This window comes from Euwallacea similis, chromosome 11 (assembly GCF_039881205.1).
Source record: "Euwallacea similis isolate ESF13 chromosome 11, ESF131.1, whole genome shotgun sequence".
NCBI lineage: Eukaryota > Metazoa > Arthropoda > Insecta > Coleoptera > Curculionidae > Euwallacea > Euwallacea similis.
The window spans coordinates 3,378,596-3,394,421 of NC_089619.1; the positions used below are offsets into that span (position 1 = coordinate 3,378,596).

At 34.9% G+C, this 15,826-nt stretch overlaps 1 protein-coding gene across 3 annotated transcripts in view; it reads right to left on the reverse strand.

Annotated features, from left to right (window-relative positions):
• Nucleotides 1-3,339: 3,339 nt before the first annotated feature.
• LOC136412087 (ras-related and estrogen-regulated growth inhibitor) overlaps nt 3,340-15,826 on the reverse strand; it is a 35,598-nt gene continuing 23,111 nt past the window's right edge. For all 3 annotated transcript variants that reach the window (XM_066394979.1, XM_066394978.1, XM_066394980.1), the window contains 6 exons: nt 12,862-12,998; nt 9,660-9,869; nt 9,504-9,605; nt 4,353-4,536; nt 4,154-4,301; nt 3,340-3,925 (listed from right to left, as the gene is read on the reverse strand). In XM_066394979.1, coding sequence (XP_066251076.1) covers nt 3,823-3,925; nt 4,154-4,301; nt 4,353-4,536; nt 9,504-9,605; nt 9,660-9,869; nt 12,862-12,998 — 884 coding nt within the window. In that variant the 3' untranslated portion in view covers nt 3,340-3,822. The remainder of the gene's footprint in view (nt 3,926-4,153; nt 4,302-4,352; nt 4,537-9,503; nt 9,606-9,659; nt 9,870-12,861; nt 12,999-15,826) is intronic.

Here is a 15,826-nt window from a genome sequence, read left to right on the forward strand (position 1 = left end):
TTTCACGAAGGCCACAACTCTGGTCGCCTTCATCACACCCACTCCAATTTTATCGGCAGTTAGAGGCCAATTTGGACCGAAACTGAGTTCAAAGTTTCGATAGAGATAAACAAATACTGGAAAATCTATTTAAGCTTTCATCCAGAGGAGAATTCATACCGATTTATTCGTATTTGTCATGTAAAGAACATGAGGGGACATCTATCAAGGTTTTATGGGGTATTCTCATAGAATCAAAAAATCTCTAGAATTATCAATCAATAATTCATTCTACTGCCGCATGAGAAATTTCATATATGAATCGATCCATATCAAAACCCAGTTCGGTATATTCAACTGTTTAGTCCAACTCCTCATCCAAAGAGGTCACGCCTGGATCTGAAGAGAAATCGATAGGAGTAAAGCGGGAATAAAATCAATTTTGTTTATTTGGATGGATTTATAAAATTGAGATTTTTTGTAGATAATCACTGGGTGTCAGTGCCAATTTATGGGTGGCAATTTCTACCAGAAACAGCATAAAAATAACTTTTACCCATCAACGTATTTATTTAAACTTAAGCACATACATACAAATATGACGTTCAGAATCACTTTATAATGGAATGTTTTAAGATATCTAGTCCTTATTCTAATAGAAAACTTCGATGGATGGGCTTTAGATTAAAACAGATTTAAAAACTGTTATCGTTGATACGTCAATAGCTCCTTATATGCTGCCTTTCTTCTTCTATATAGCATCTCCAATGTCAGACAAGACTCAGATTTTTCAACATATTCATTTTATCAGATACCAGCAGCTCTTATCATTCATTAAAAAAAAATGATATGTAATGGCGGCAAAATTGAGTGAACATGGATTGAATTCTTGTCTTCGGTCGTGGTCTATACCAAAAAGACGCACCTTAACTTATAAGTAAGCTAACCTGAACAACGATGTTATCTAGGATCTTACCTCGGTATACCTTATTTTGATTACGACTAAGCCAATAACTAGGAATAAGAATAAGTTTACAAAACCTACTTTATAAAGCGTTTGGCTGCTTATAAGTGGACTTCTGGTTTTCATACCTAAGAGTATGTTGATATTTCCACTTTTAAAATGTTTAACAAACAATTTATACATATATAAAGCTGTATTTTGAACACCAACGACAACATCACAGCAAATATTTTCTTCTTATATATGTTCTTTTATGAATTTACCCATATTATACACACACATGCATTTTATACAAATTAAGAGTCTTATATATAAAGTGTCTTTCAAATCAAAAGGGATAAGTTTTTGTAAGCATAATCAAGAGTTAGTTCCTCTAAAGTTATTAAAAAATCTATTTCGATGGATTGTTCTTTATTGCCCAAACTATTTTCGTGATTCCATTTTTGGAAATGCAGACAATCTAAGAACACTTTCCTACATCACCTTTCCAGGAACAATAATACAACGATGTGGTTTTCAGATACGACGTTTCAAAGAAAAGCACCAAAAATGTAGCCACGTAAAAAATTTAAATATTAAAGAAGGAACATAAAGTTCTTAAAAGTTTTCCCATAATTTTGTGAATTAAGACCTGGTGTGAAAAACAAGGCAAACCTCGAAAAATCCCCTAGAAATTCCTTGAGAATATCAAGCAAATGGACCATCCAAAAACACTTTCAAGGAATTATCAAAAGATAAATCATATTGGCTTGAGTTTTTTTAACATGAATATCTCCACAATATAAGTGCATCTGAGAGTTTTCGAGAAATTTCTCCGGCAGTTCCGCCAAAAATCTAACTATGCAAATTGCAAAAAAATCCTGGATCATCTTTAAAACCTCCCAAAAACGGTATGCAAAACCGTCAAAAAGGGTCAGAAAATTTGTCCTGTGAACTCCTTCAAGGATCTAATAGACATAACTTTTTCTTGAGTTCAGCAAAAATCCTTAAAAATTCGGACATTTTTAATGATATTTATACTGGTGCCCAAAAAACTAAGAAAATTTTCAGAGCAATTGACAATAAAAAAGTGTCAACAAAAAATCGTAAAAAATTTGCAAAAAGAAATTCACTAACATTCTCAACAAATCAAATGGAAAGCTGATTTTCTCGCTGATTCTTCTGGAACTAAAATATAAAAAACCTTTGTGAGTTATTGAAAGTACATTTTTGTTACCAGGGGCATGTAGACTCGCAAGAAGGAAATTGGAAAATACCAAAAAGCCGTCCAGGAACGTTATGTAGAAGTTAGAAAAAAGTCCCGAGTTCGATTTATATAAGAGCCCTTCGGGATCTTTCTAGAATCATTGAAAATCAACCGACAATTATGAAAACTCGAGGATTTTTGGAAATAAATTAACAGCTTCCAGATTTGGGAAAAATGTCTCCAAAGATATATTCACTTCCAGGGAAATTATCAAAAATTCCTTCGGCAACGCTAAACAGAGTTGTAGGAAACAATCCTCAGTTCGGTCTTTTTAGAAATCGATCGTGATTTTTATTCAATTACAAAAATCTTATAACAAAGAAGAAAATCCAATTTTTTGGAGAATGCAAGACATGCTTCCAACGATATTCTTAAACATATCTTCAAAACCTTGAACAGTGAGGGTGAGAAAATTGAATGACGAAATTTATAAATATCGTCACTCAATTTGCTCACAGAAATTTTGTCATATGTAACATAACAAGACCTCGTGTGTTATCAGGTACACAACTTTAAATGCAAATAATATTACACAGCAACGAAACAACAAAAAATCCTAATCGCTTCAGCGTGAGAAATTGTTTTTGCTGATTTGGAGTGATTTTGATTACAAAAACAATGATTAAGCTAACGTACAGATAAAATTTATCAGATCAAACTTGAGGTTGAGTTATAATTAGCTGGACAAATGCCCAAAAAATTACTCCATTTATTAAATGAATTTTAAATTATGTCGGTAAAATGCTGAGTTGTCTGTCGAAAGCCTTTTGCCAGTCCGAATGTACACAGAAAGTGTGCATGATGCTTTTATGGCAAAACGCAATATTTGACAAGACAGATCAATGTTGGCGTTAGAAAACAATGGTAATGGAAACTAATGGCAATGATATTTCTTTGACGACACTGATAAAAGCCTGTTTGTTTGTCGCCGTGAAACCCATGTTGTTAGCGATATCAGGAACATTTAATAAGTAGTAAACTCAAATGATTAAAAACTTATGAATACCTGATGAAAAATTTAATTTTTCTAACGAGTGCATTTATCACTGGAAAATTTCTATCAGTGCCTTTTATTGTTAGTTAATAGTGAAGAATCAAGGTTCTTCCAGAGAATAGAAATCTTGAAAATTACACAAAACAGTGTGTCCCATCTGATTTGAATTACAATTTATTTCTATGTGTGTTCGAATACAAATTTCTAAAACGAATCAACAAAGAGATCAAGTCAACAAAGAAATTCAAATCTCCTCTAATCCGATTTCACGCAACTTTATTCTTTGCATTAATAGCAAAATGCTGATGATTCTTTTATTGTGCAAGAAATTCATACAAATTCAAATTTTGTACACTAAATTTAAGTTTTCCAGACAAATATCAACACTAATTAGTATTCTCGATGGCTAGAAATTCAATGCAAAATAAGAAGGGTGTTTGCATTAATCGTGACGCTGAATACATTTGCCAGGACTGAAATAGGCTACAAGTTCTCGGAAAAGTTTAAATCGACACAACCAACTTTTAGAGGGTTTATTATAGAAGTTCTGATGTTTTCGGGGTGCTTTACAAAGGCACTTTTCATTTGGAAAGTTGGTCTGTAAGCTATACAAAAATAATGTTAACCACGAAATAAAAATTAATAACTGGCATTGTTCCCTCGCATGGATATACTCATCCGTCTGTCAGCGTTGAAAAATGGAATTGTCTCGGTAGAGTTTCCAGAACTTCTTGGCCGATATCTGAAACCGAAGTTCCTTTTGTATTCGAAACTTAAATAAACGTTGCTACTTCCTACCATTCCAATCTTTCGCTCTTTAAATTGCTTAAAATATATTTTTTTTTTGTAAAAGAGGCAAAGGGAATTTTTTCCTCTCGGCCTCTGAGTTATATTTAAAACCCCAATAATTCTTTTCCAGAAATTACCTTTTGAATTTCTTGAGAAAGGTTTTCGCCAAATTACCACGTACCTCCACTTCCACGGTTTATGTTGCAAATGTCCGTCAGTGGAAGCTCTGGCCCTAAATGGCTGTCCCTCGCTAGGACTAGAGATATTACTGTCTTTAAACTCCATGTCTTCCTCCTCTTCTTCGAAATCCACTTCAGTCCATCGACGACCTAAACATCCCTCTTATACTAACGATTTCTTCAATATGTAAAGAACTATACCTAACATTCCAGTGGGACGACAGCTACATGGAACAAGACTACTAGGAGAGACTGAGTTTGAGCAGGACAATCTGGCACAATCTGGACTTTCTGGATCCTTATCGCTCCCGCATCGTTTTAGCTTACTTGGATTTTTGTTTAATACTCTCCAGAATCGGCACGTGTCTCGGAACACGTTCCACACCTAAAACATTTCCTGATTGCTTAAATACCAAGGGATGGAGACCGTTACAGCTATCTAGCTTTGATAACTCATTTCTTGGCCCTGGATTAGTGAAAAACTGATTAATGTTTTCCAAGCAGAACATTTTTCCTCCACCAGTAATAAATCTAAAACGAAATAAAAACATTGATTTATGAAATGGGTTTGCTTCAGCTATGAAATATTGGGTTTGATCTTGTACTCGATAATGCTGGATTAGTTTACGCCTTTTTTTTGGTCCAAAAAATTGTCCTTGGCTTATTATCATTCATTTAGCAAGTCTTAAACCCTAGATGAATTTATACAACGGGCCAAACTAATAAATCGGATTAGTCAACAGAAGTTAATGTCAAAATTAGACGAAGTATCCAGCAGCTCTCGGAACCACAATATCGTTTGTTCTCTAGTTTCCAGTTCCTAATTAAATGTGTTCTGGGTACACTAAATAATTAAACTTCGTGGTTTTGGTTATCCTGCTGCAACAGCTAACAAACAAATTACATGCTCCAATGGTACTGCTGTGATTTAACCTCATTCAAAAATGATTAACCTCTAGCTACCTACATCGCTACAAAATACATACAAAATAGAAAAATATAGAGCCGAGGACTGGAAGGAGTCTTGAAGAGTAGTAAGAGGGCAGAGGTGGCAGACTGAGGTTTATTCTGTGTTCCTGAAAGAGAATCCCCTTTTTGAAGATAAATTGCCCCATTATCGAAGGTTTTTCATTTTTATGCAAAAATTAAAATCTTGCACTACCCTATCCTACATATACCAAATTTCTCCCAAGTAATGCCGTTTCTCATAAAGTGAAATATACAAATTGAATTTAAAAGCAAATATAACATCAAAAACGGTTTTAACTGACTTAACGGCGGGTTAAATCATTTGAAAGACTCTGGAATAACTTTTGGAGAAAATCGGGTCTAAACCCAGAGTTCGGTTTAACTTCATCTTGAGCCACAACATTAAGGCCCAGTTGCATATCTTCAGATTAAACTCCACCTGAGGTTCAATTCAAGGTCACCGCAGGTAATTAATAACAAATTTTTTGTTTAAACCTCCGTTTACGTACACGAAAGTGACTCAAATTTTTTAACCCATACAAGGTGCTCATAATATTTAAGTTACCACTATATTGGCCTAGTAGCCCTAAAGCCTGATTTCTAAAACTTTTGGTAACTTTGCCAGTAGGATAATTTCCAGGAAAATAGAAAAATTCTTCGACTCTGAATTCGGCATTTCGATCAATATGGAGAAATTGACTTCTGCTCAGCTTTGATTAATGTCGTTTCTGTGAAAAGCATCTCGCCGGTAAAGGTACCACAAGTCCGAAAAACCGAGTCTAAGTATCTCAACTTAGTTCATTTTTAGAGCTAGGTAAGAGGCTAGTGGCTAAGGGCTAACAGATTAAAGCTCTGGCAAATTTATCCGGAAGGTAAAACTTTGTCGATATAACTTTTAGGGCAAGATATCGGCCCATTTCTATCTTTATAAAAACTACTTAATGTAGTGGATTTTAAGCTCTCCTCAAAACTTTTCCAACAAGGTGACTTATAAAAAAATTGAGAAGTTAACTAGTGCTCTGCTGTGATTTCATAGTTTCTATGGGAGTTATCTAGCTGGTAAAATTGCCAGGAGCTTAAAAAACGGACCAAAGAACCAAAGTACTAACGAGCTTAACTATATGTTAACTTCTATAGAAACGTTGAAATTCAGTCTTAGTTCGGGTCTTAATTTCTGTGAAAACTATGTTGACTTTATAGTTAACAGCACATTAATAATTTGTTCCTTAGGGGTTAACTATTAAGTCAAAAAGGGATCTCGTTGGCGCTATCCATTTCGAAGTTTCAGGATACCTACTTTGAAAGTGCAGGTAAGGATGAAATTTAAGGGGGTGTGAAATGCCCTTGGGGTTGTCTACCTTATGATGGTTTACCACTTTTAGGCTTGGTTTCTCCGACTTCTAGTAATTTTACGAGTAAGGTAATTTCCATAGAAATGAAGAACTTAAAGATTAGGTATATTTGTAGAGCAACGATCTTTCAAATAGTATGTAGATACTTATGCGTAATCTTTGACAGGTGTGTGTCTGTGGTTTACTAGCTGTTCATACAAAAACTGATTTCTGATACACTTCCCTTCTTTTTGAAAGTTTAAAACTCAGTTTTTGAGATATAAAAAAAAGTTTAGAGGCAAAATAAATTGCAGAAGGTGAGTTTATGTAATTTCCTAAATGAATATCTTCCAGAGTCAAAAAATATGATTCGTGAATATCGTGGAGGGTTTGAAGTCTTGGTCAAGAATACCATCGATTAAAAACACGCTGATATTGCCACATAATTTAATAATGAATGCAGTTTCAAAACTGATATACTAAGTCTATTGTGTCTAAATTTGGCCACCGAGACCATTGAGACCACTGAGAAGTGAAAACACTGAAGCTTCTCTCCTTCAATTTTTCCTCAATTAGCCATAGTCAATCAATCAATCAATCAATCAATCAATCCAAGCAGTCAATCCAACATATGACTGAGTCGAATTTGGTTAGGAATTGACTTAATGCGGAGGACTTGAGTATGGCTTTAATATAATGACTTCCCACTCTTAACTGCCACAACCCAATAACTTGAGGAATCCTAGCACAATATCCACCTTAGCTGGGGCCAACCACACGTTACGTAATTTCCACAAACTATTGAGATTAAGGGAACAGGTTACAAATCTTTCGATTAACTTAATATACAGAATCTCAACAATCTTGCTCGTTACAGCCAAGATGATTGAGCTATCCTCACACCAGTTCCTGCTAAGTTCAACAAGCATTATCAAGTTCAAGAATAAAGTTACGTACTTTTAAATTGGCTTAATGCCGAAGACTTGAGTATCGGATTAATGTGACGACCCCGTGAACGCTCCAGTCTATCGCAAGTTACAAAAACAGAAAAAAGTTTGCTACTTACTAATGCTGCAAAAATCACTCATTTGAACTATGTAGCCGTGCAGTTATGAATTTTCAAATTGACTTAATAACTAAGACCTGAGCCTCGGCTTAAAGTGATGAGTGATGACCCTCGGCTGCTGCTTGTTACAGCCAAGTTTCTTGAGCAACTTCCATAAAACTTCTATCCCATTTAGTGCTAGCTATAAGCGATGAAAACGTTATCGAGCTGAAGGATTTAATTTTGAAGATATGAATTTTTATATTGACTTAATACTTAACGGATCTATTGAGATTAATTCTACCTGTCTTAGCCAAACTATCCTAAGCGCTCGTCGTATAATTTCATCTTTAATTGTTGGAGTTAGAGAAAGAGCGTTGAGTGGAAAAGTAGTGTTTAGACTGGCGGTATTTAATTCTTCTGCCAGGGATCGGTAGTCCTGAACGCAGGAAGATCTTTTCGCAGAAATTAGTTAAAGATACCAGCAAGCCCGACTAATTTTTCCGTAACTTACGAGGAGGGTGTTGAAAGTCAGATTTCAAGAAATGCCTGATAGATGCTCCAAAAAGGGTTGAAAGCAGTAAAGGGCCTGGCTTAGATCAAAAACCTACTCATGCTGGAGGCACGGGACAACGATGTTTGAAGTTTGGGAAACTTTCAGGTAGTTTTGTCTAAGCTCTCAGAAGTTTCCAATATTCATCTTTTATTATTTCTATCATATCTTTGACTTCTCAACTAACATTTCCTAGGCCAAAACGATGGCGAAAATTTATTGACACTTGCTTGCGACGACACGCACACCCGTTCAAGACGGTTAATACCATCGAAGGCAAAAACATTCTAAATCCGCAAAATTAAATAAGAATTAAAGACTAATTAACAAAATTAACGCGCAATTTGTTTCATTAAAAGTTTCGATCCGAACAAATGATTCGACTTCTCCCCCAAGTAAACATTTTAAAATGAATGAGCAGCTCGCGTTTAGTTCGCTCCAAACAACTTATTTCAAAATCAATACGCTGCAGACGAATTCAATTATTAGCAACTCTTCGACATCGTTCCCCTCACCTGAACTTTAATTTTCCGGAAAATTTACCTGACCTTTTGGTGTCCAACGAGATGAAGTTTTCAATTGCCACGAGGTCTATAAAGGCATTACAGAGCTTAAATTTGAAGTGAAAAGGAAAAGTTACATTAAGACTCTTTGGACAGTTACAGTCGGAATATTCAAGAAGACCGGAGACGATTTTGCCAGGGCTCGCCGGAGTGAGAGCATCCAATTTGGAGTCAATGTATTAAATTTGAAATTGCGCATTCCCTATTAAATATTTACATAAAGAAGTGCAGTTTTATATTTATTTATATTCGACCGAATAAACAAACGGATATTTGCCTCATGTAATGTTCGTGCATGTTATTCATGAATATTAATTTGATTTGGCGTATAAAATACCCCTTTATCAAACTGATCGTTGTATTATATATCGTGTTTTGTTAGTAACATCCCGGCTTGTGTAGGAAAGCACAATGCCTTCGAGATTAAAAGCATGGCCCTACCTTTCTTAATATTACAATCCCCCGCACCTGGCTATGGATTAAATTAAATTGCTTCAAAAAATTTAAACAGTCCCTCAAAGTCAAATTTGCTAGACTGCCTTCAGAGGGACCGAATTAAATTATGGCCTTTCTGCAAATGTTTTATTACTACGGTAAATTAAAGAAATTCACTTTTCAGAAACTGTTCGTTTGCCCCTGCTTCGGCTGCCTGGAAAATTGGGATCCCGTTTAAATTGCAACAAGATGTTCTATTCCTAATTTAATTCAGATGGAAGCTTACACATAATTTTAAAAAATTGCATCAGCTCATTTCCTTAATTTAGTAGCAGTTGGCTCCAGTTCTTGTTAAATAAACATTCTGCTTTGCTTTGTTTCTTCCGGTTTCCAATTATCAAATTTAATTAGGTCCCAAGGGTACAGTGTCGGTGGCAGCAAGTTCGCTTAGCTTACCTGCTCTATACTCTCTCTAACTGATATCTCGTGAAAGCACACACAACCTATTTCTTTGCTGCGCTTCTGTCCTTCTTCTAAGGAGATCATTCTGTCTTCTACCTAAAAATATCGTTATTGCAAGAATTTCCTCGGCCGTTTGCCGTTAACACTTACTTGGTCGATTTTGTTGCCGACTAAAACTACTGGAACATCAACTACAGGGTCCTTAGTGCTATTGCCTATCCTCTTTTTCCTTTTGTTGTAGTTTATCAGGAACTTTAACCTATAGCATTCGTCGAAGGAACATTTGTCCGTGACTGAATACATAAGAATGAAGGCTTCGGCCCATCGAATGTTGGCCTCGAGGCCTAAACAGTCATTTTCCTAAAAGCAAAGCAGAAGGCCAAATATTAATCGAGGTGAATCTACTGATGCTTATTCGAATCCCCATAAACTGATTTACATATTATTGGCTTATAAATTCAGTCAACACATAACGAAATTAGACCCTCGACCTGTCAGGTCCAATTTCTCCTCAAACTCTACGAACTCGGACCCTTCTGATCCAAATGTGCCCTCGACATATTTCATCTCCCTAAATGTTCCGATCAATGGATAACAAAATAATACTGGAAATTTAGAAGAAATTAAAGATATTAATTCGGTTTGATAACTAACTTGAGAGCATATTACTTGCGATTACTTTCATTTAGAAACTTCCTATAGAAGCTGCTGCTTAATTAATGAATTAATTAATGAAAGCTCCCCTCATTATGTATATCTACTGTTTAATGTCAACTCGAAACCGGTTTACTTTTTGGTCTCGAAGCCTGTATTCCTGCAAAAGAAGCTGTTTTCAATACTTTTTTACTCAAACTGTTAGGACTTGGTTATCAACAATCGATAACTGTTCCGTTTTTTGTTTGATTAATTTGGTTTATGCATAGGCTTAGGTTTAGACTCATAAAATACCCTTTAAGTATACGCAGTTAGCATCAGTCGTTTTTAAAAATTAATTTCTGTTTGTGTTTAGACTTAGTTTAAACTGTATCAGGCACCCCTTTTTATTCAAACTCGGCTAGCAGAAACAATAATTTAATCATGCTTTCGTTCATGTTAGTTTAAGTTTAAATATTCAAGCAAGTTTCTTTAGACATACAGTCACATTTTTGACTCACTCACGGTTAGACTCGCATTTACACTCATATACAGAGTAAATCGTAAGTAGAGCTTTTCTTTTTAACACGACATAGCCCTCTAAAAACTAAGCACAATTCTTATGTAACTTTTTTTTCAAAATCTCAAAAATAACCGAAATAATTGCGTATGAAAAAGAGTAAAAACAACCGTGAGACTTTTTAAATAACCAATTTTCTAACAGGCGAATAGGTCGCAATGAGCCAATAAGATGGCCCGCCAGATCAACAGACTTAAATCCACATGATTTTTATCTGTGGAGTTATATAAAAAGCTTGGTTTTTACGAGTTAAATTAACATAATGATAAAGTGGCAGAGTTGCTTGAACGGATAGGAAACGCCGCAGAAATATTTCAAGGAAAAAAATCTCTTCTAACAGCACGCACAGAGCCCTGGATAAGGCAAGCGACAATTTGTATAAGTGAAACCGAGGACGACAATTTCAAACACCTTAGTAGCCAGTCCCGGAGAGAATAATTAATAGAGCTCGTTGAGACGATTAATTTGAGCTTTTTCTTAAGGTAATTGCCCAACGTCTGTGCTAGTTATCGTGGTTTAAAGTTTGAAAAATCAAAAAAGTAGGTATTTCCCCTCTTTTGACATTTTTCGAAAAAAATTCGAAATATTCGATATACTGTTTATCCATGGGGGTCCTATATTGACCGTGAATACCTCTCAGTTGGGGTCGCAGAGCCTTGGCAAGGCACTTTTTTCACATCATCCTTTTCGACACGAAAAATTCCCAAATCTAGTGACGAAAATGATGCTGAATCTCGGAAACTGGAGAAAATATGGCTTAATGGTTTCTAGTGTTTAAAGGTTTTGTTGTTTGTTAAAACTTTCATTTGCGCATATTTCGGTTGTTTTTGAGATTCCGAAAAATATTGCATAAAAATTTTACTTAGTTTGTGGAGGTCTATGTCGTGTTAAAAAAAAACCTTACTTAAGATTCACCCTGTATAGACGCTCTCACGTTTAAGAAGATGTAACGTTCATACTTAGCTAGAACACATTCTATCTCTTCGCGAAAGTTGTTTGCTTGTTTTTTTTCCCGTTTGTCGCGTTTCTCGCAATTCTTGCATCACGTAGTTTTCGATACAAATAAACTTTTATTTAAATAATGAACGTTGTTGATCAATTATTCCAAAACAGTGTCTCCAAGACTGCGAACTCAAAGTGGTCCGACCGTGAACATTTAGTCCATAATCATCTTGGCTGCCAATTTGTAGAAGGACCACAGTTCGATCATCGGACAAGATCGTACGTTTTGGTACTCGAGTCGTATCACACACATTTGCTTCCTCTACCCTCAATCCACATTCGGTCCCACTCAGCCCGAACAAGGTCTTCTTAGCAGTAGCCAAAGATTATCATTCATCTCCCGATGGCGATCTATTTTGATAGGACGTGCCTAAATAAATATTAAATAATTTCCAAATATCCTGGTATCGTTGAAATCGGTCCCTTCGGCCCAACTGCCATTTTGAATGGTTAATAATTGATAAACCTTTTCTAGTGTTGTAGCAAACGTGCAGTAAAGAATTTCCTTTGCAATGTCATCGTTTAAGTTTAAGTGCTAAAATCTGCACGGAGACCTGTAAAACAATTGTTTTCTTGTAAGCTTTTACGGGCGTCTTCTGAATCATTTAGTGCACTTCTTGCGACCAAAATTGAGTACACAAAAGACTACTTGAAGGGTTTGCTCTCTCTCAAATCAGGGTAGCAATTATTCTAATTAACATCCGTTCTGGTTAGCGTCGTTTAGCAAAAGTGGAAGGTATGGAACTCAAACTTCCGTGGAATGAGCGCACCTAACAGCATTTTCAATTTAATGTTTTTCAAATCTCTCGTGATTACACCAACTAGGATGTTTCATTTTCAAAACTTGAACAATGCGAGTCACGTGCTGCAACATATTTTCAGGTTCGTTAGCACTTGAAAATTAAATTACGCATTTTGCAAATTTTCCCTGTGCCTAAATTTTACTGGGCTTTGTCAGAAATCATGTTTGCAAACAACGTTTCAATATTTATAGCATGGAAATGTAGTTATTTGCTTTCTAATATAAATTCTCTTGCGCCCTGGCTCTATCAAATAATCCTGAATGGGATTGTTATCGACCATTGTAAGCCAGACAATTTGCAGGTATTAAATGGTGGAATGAGAAGAGATGCTCACTGGAGGTTGGCCGGCTGTGTCCAATATTTCGAAGTAAACCATTTCGTTGTCAATCACAGTGTGGAAATTGTACACCTTTTCCAGAGTTGGATCGTATTCACCGATGTAGCGTCTTGTTATGAACCGAACCACCATTGCTGGAACAAAAACAAGAAATGATAATAAACCAAACAATAACATATTATTTCAAGGATGTGTGAAAAACAGAGAATATTTCATTGCTAAAGCTTGGTAAATATTATTAATTTGTCCGTTTCGTAAATGAAATTTTGGCATTTTCGCAAATTCCTCTTATCCCAAGTAAACTTACTAAATAAATCCATGATTGCAAAATTTGTCAATAACCTTCGTAAATGCTGCTGAAGCTGCGCGATTACGCAAAAGGAATTGGATAAATTTGTTTTTTAAGACTTATGGAAATATAGGATTTGAATAGAGGCAATTTCAGATATTCAGTCGAGATTCGTTTCTTTCGGAAGCACAATAGTTCTCGACCTATATAATATAATGGAGGAGGTTGAGGAATTTTAATTTGAGTGCATTCGGGGAATAAAAGACTACAATTTGGCTGACAAATCATTTCAAATAGAATTCCTTTCAAAATTCTAGTTCTGCTGGGCTGGAAAATAAAAGTCTTGAAATTATGAGATTTTTGTAGAGGAAACAGATTCAGTAGGTTGTTGTTTTCTATTCCTTTAAATGTGAGTGTTAAACGCATGCAGTGAGTAAATAAATTATAAAATAAATTCGATATATCAGCAAGTAATGGAAATCGCATTTGTGTGAAAATCTGAAAATATAAAAATAATTCGAAATTAATGAAATGAAAGCATTAAAAAACACTTCATAGAAGCACAAATTAAATTTTTTTTTTATCATTTTTGGTTAAAATTTCATCATATTTTCGTTGATTCGCGTTAATTTCTTGTTTTACATATTTTCCACGACTTTTGCCTAGTAATTTGTGCACAATTTCAGAATTTCAAATTCGTCCCGAAAGTATAAAAAAGTTTGCAAAGTAAAAATAATTAGTTACTATTCGACAAAACAATTTTATATATTTTTTAATTAAAATCAAGTGAATATCTACATATGTCGGTTATGCTGAACAATGGAAAATTTGACTAAGACGTAAACGAACATCATAACTAAGCAGGTAGTTACTCATCGAAAAAACAAATTTTGTTCAAGAACATCAAGAAGTATTTATCACCAATAACATACTTCCAATAATGCAGCTAAATACTCATAGATAACGTATCTACATATCTAATTTGCCGAATACATGTGGCGGTGATTTCAATTTTAGCGTAGTGGTAAATACCAAATTAAAGATAAGTTTACCAGTTACCATTAGTGAGTAACATCATTTTTACTTATACCATAAGAAATCATTTTAACATTATAAATAATATTTCTCAGATTCTCAGTTGGTTAGAGTTGAGGGAAACAGAGGTTAACATGTGTTGGAGTAACTTTTTTCTTCAAGTTTTCGAAAAGTTTGCCGGAAGAAATTTATCCCTCTTTAAATTTTCTAGTTTCAGCATCCCTCTTTCTAACGTTAGCGTTATTAAAAAGGTAAAATTCTTCTAGTTGTTACTCGAGTTTTCTCATTCTTCCCTTAGAACGTTCATTAATAAAATTTTTAAATGAATATTTACTTTTTTTGTGTCTGCTTCCGTCTTTCTTTTATTTATTTTATTTCACATCTCTTATCCTCGTCATTGGTTCATTGCGAAAAAATGAAACATAACTTCGTGTTTCTCTAAATTAAAATTCTCTATGATTTTCTTGAATGTTTAATTTCTGGTCAAAAATTCAAAAAAAAAATCAACAACACAAAACACCACGTGCGAAAACGATTTTTGCTACTCACATTGATCTGTCCCTGCCAGGAAGCACATTACTCTCGTGCTGGAAATACACTTTTCAGCCCCCTCAAGAAAAGTTTGTTTCTCTCTCGAATGCACTTCTCATTCATGGTTTAACAAATTTCGCACATGTTTCCACTTGCATTTACACAAATTAAAACTCAATTAATTACGAGTTTTCCGCGAAACCAGCAGTTCTGCATATTAGAACATGTGTGTGCTCACACAGAAATGTGTTTCTAAATGCAGTTTGCATCAAAGACTAACTCGAACTGAATGGGGAAAAACACATTGAATTTCACTGCTCAGAATTCGAGAAAGGATAGAAAATTTCGGCCACAAAAGTGCGTTTTAATAACTTAAACCAAAGCTTTATGGTTAACCTCCCCTAATCCTAAATCCTTTAAAGTTACCAGTAAATTTAAGGAGCTTTGCCTTTTAGGATTCCACAAAGCTTTCAACTAAATGAACGTAAGGGAGATAAAAGGATAATATAAGTGTGCAATAACCCTAAAATATTTGGTACCGTTCAATTTTGCTTTTTAATAATTTTTTAACGAAGCATTTATAACTGCTATAAAACTGATTTTTATGGTTCGCTGGCTCTAAACTCTATTCCTGGAATGTTAACATCAGCAAACCCAAAACTAACATATGTAATATCCGATATTCGAGGGAATCACGAGCCGGCACAATTAGCCAAAAGTTGGTAAAATAAAAAAAAATTATATAACAAACAATTCGCAACCCTTAAACAAAGAAATTAAACATCGAACAATAAAACTTTGTTTCGGAACAACGTCTTAACGCCTCGGAAATTCCTCAGAGCGTCACCTTGATAATTTCTCAAGTTAAGATCCCCTCAGAACCACTCTTCCGGAAAAAGTATTAAAACTTTCATCTCAAGATGCAAGTTTACATAATTAACTTACTTTCGAATGGTGACGGGAGATGGAAAACCGTGCTTAAAGCAACTTTTCTAAACTTTAAAAATTATGTACTCCTAAGAACATAATTGGCAACGAAATTTCACGTTACGAATAGCACTGATATGAAAGAAGGGCAGTAAATCGTAACGAATGACGGCCTGTTGT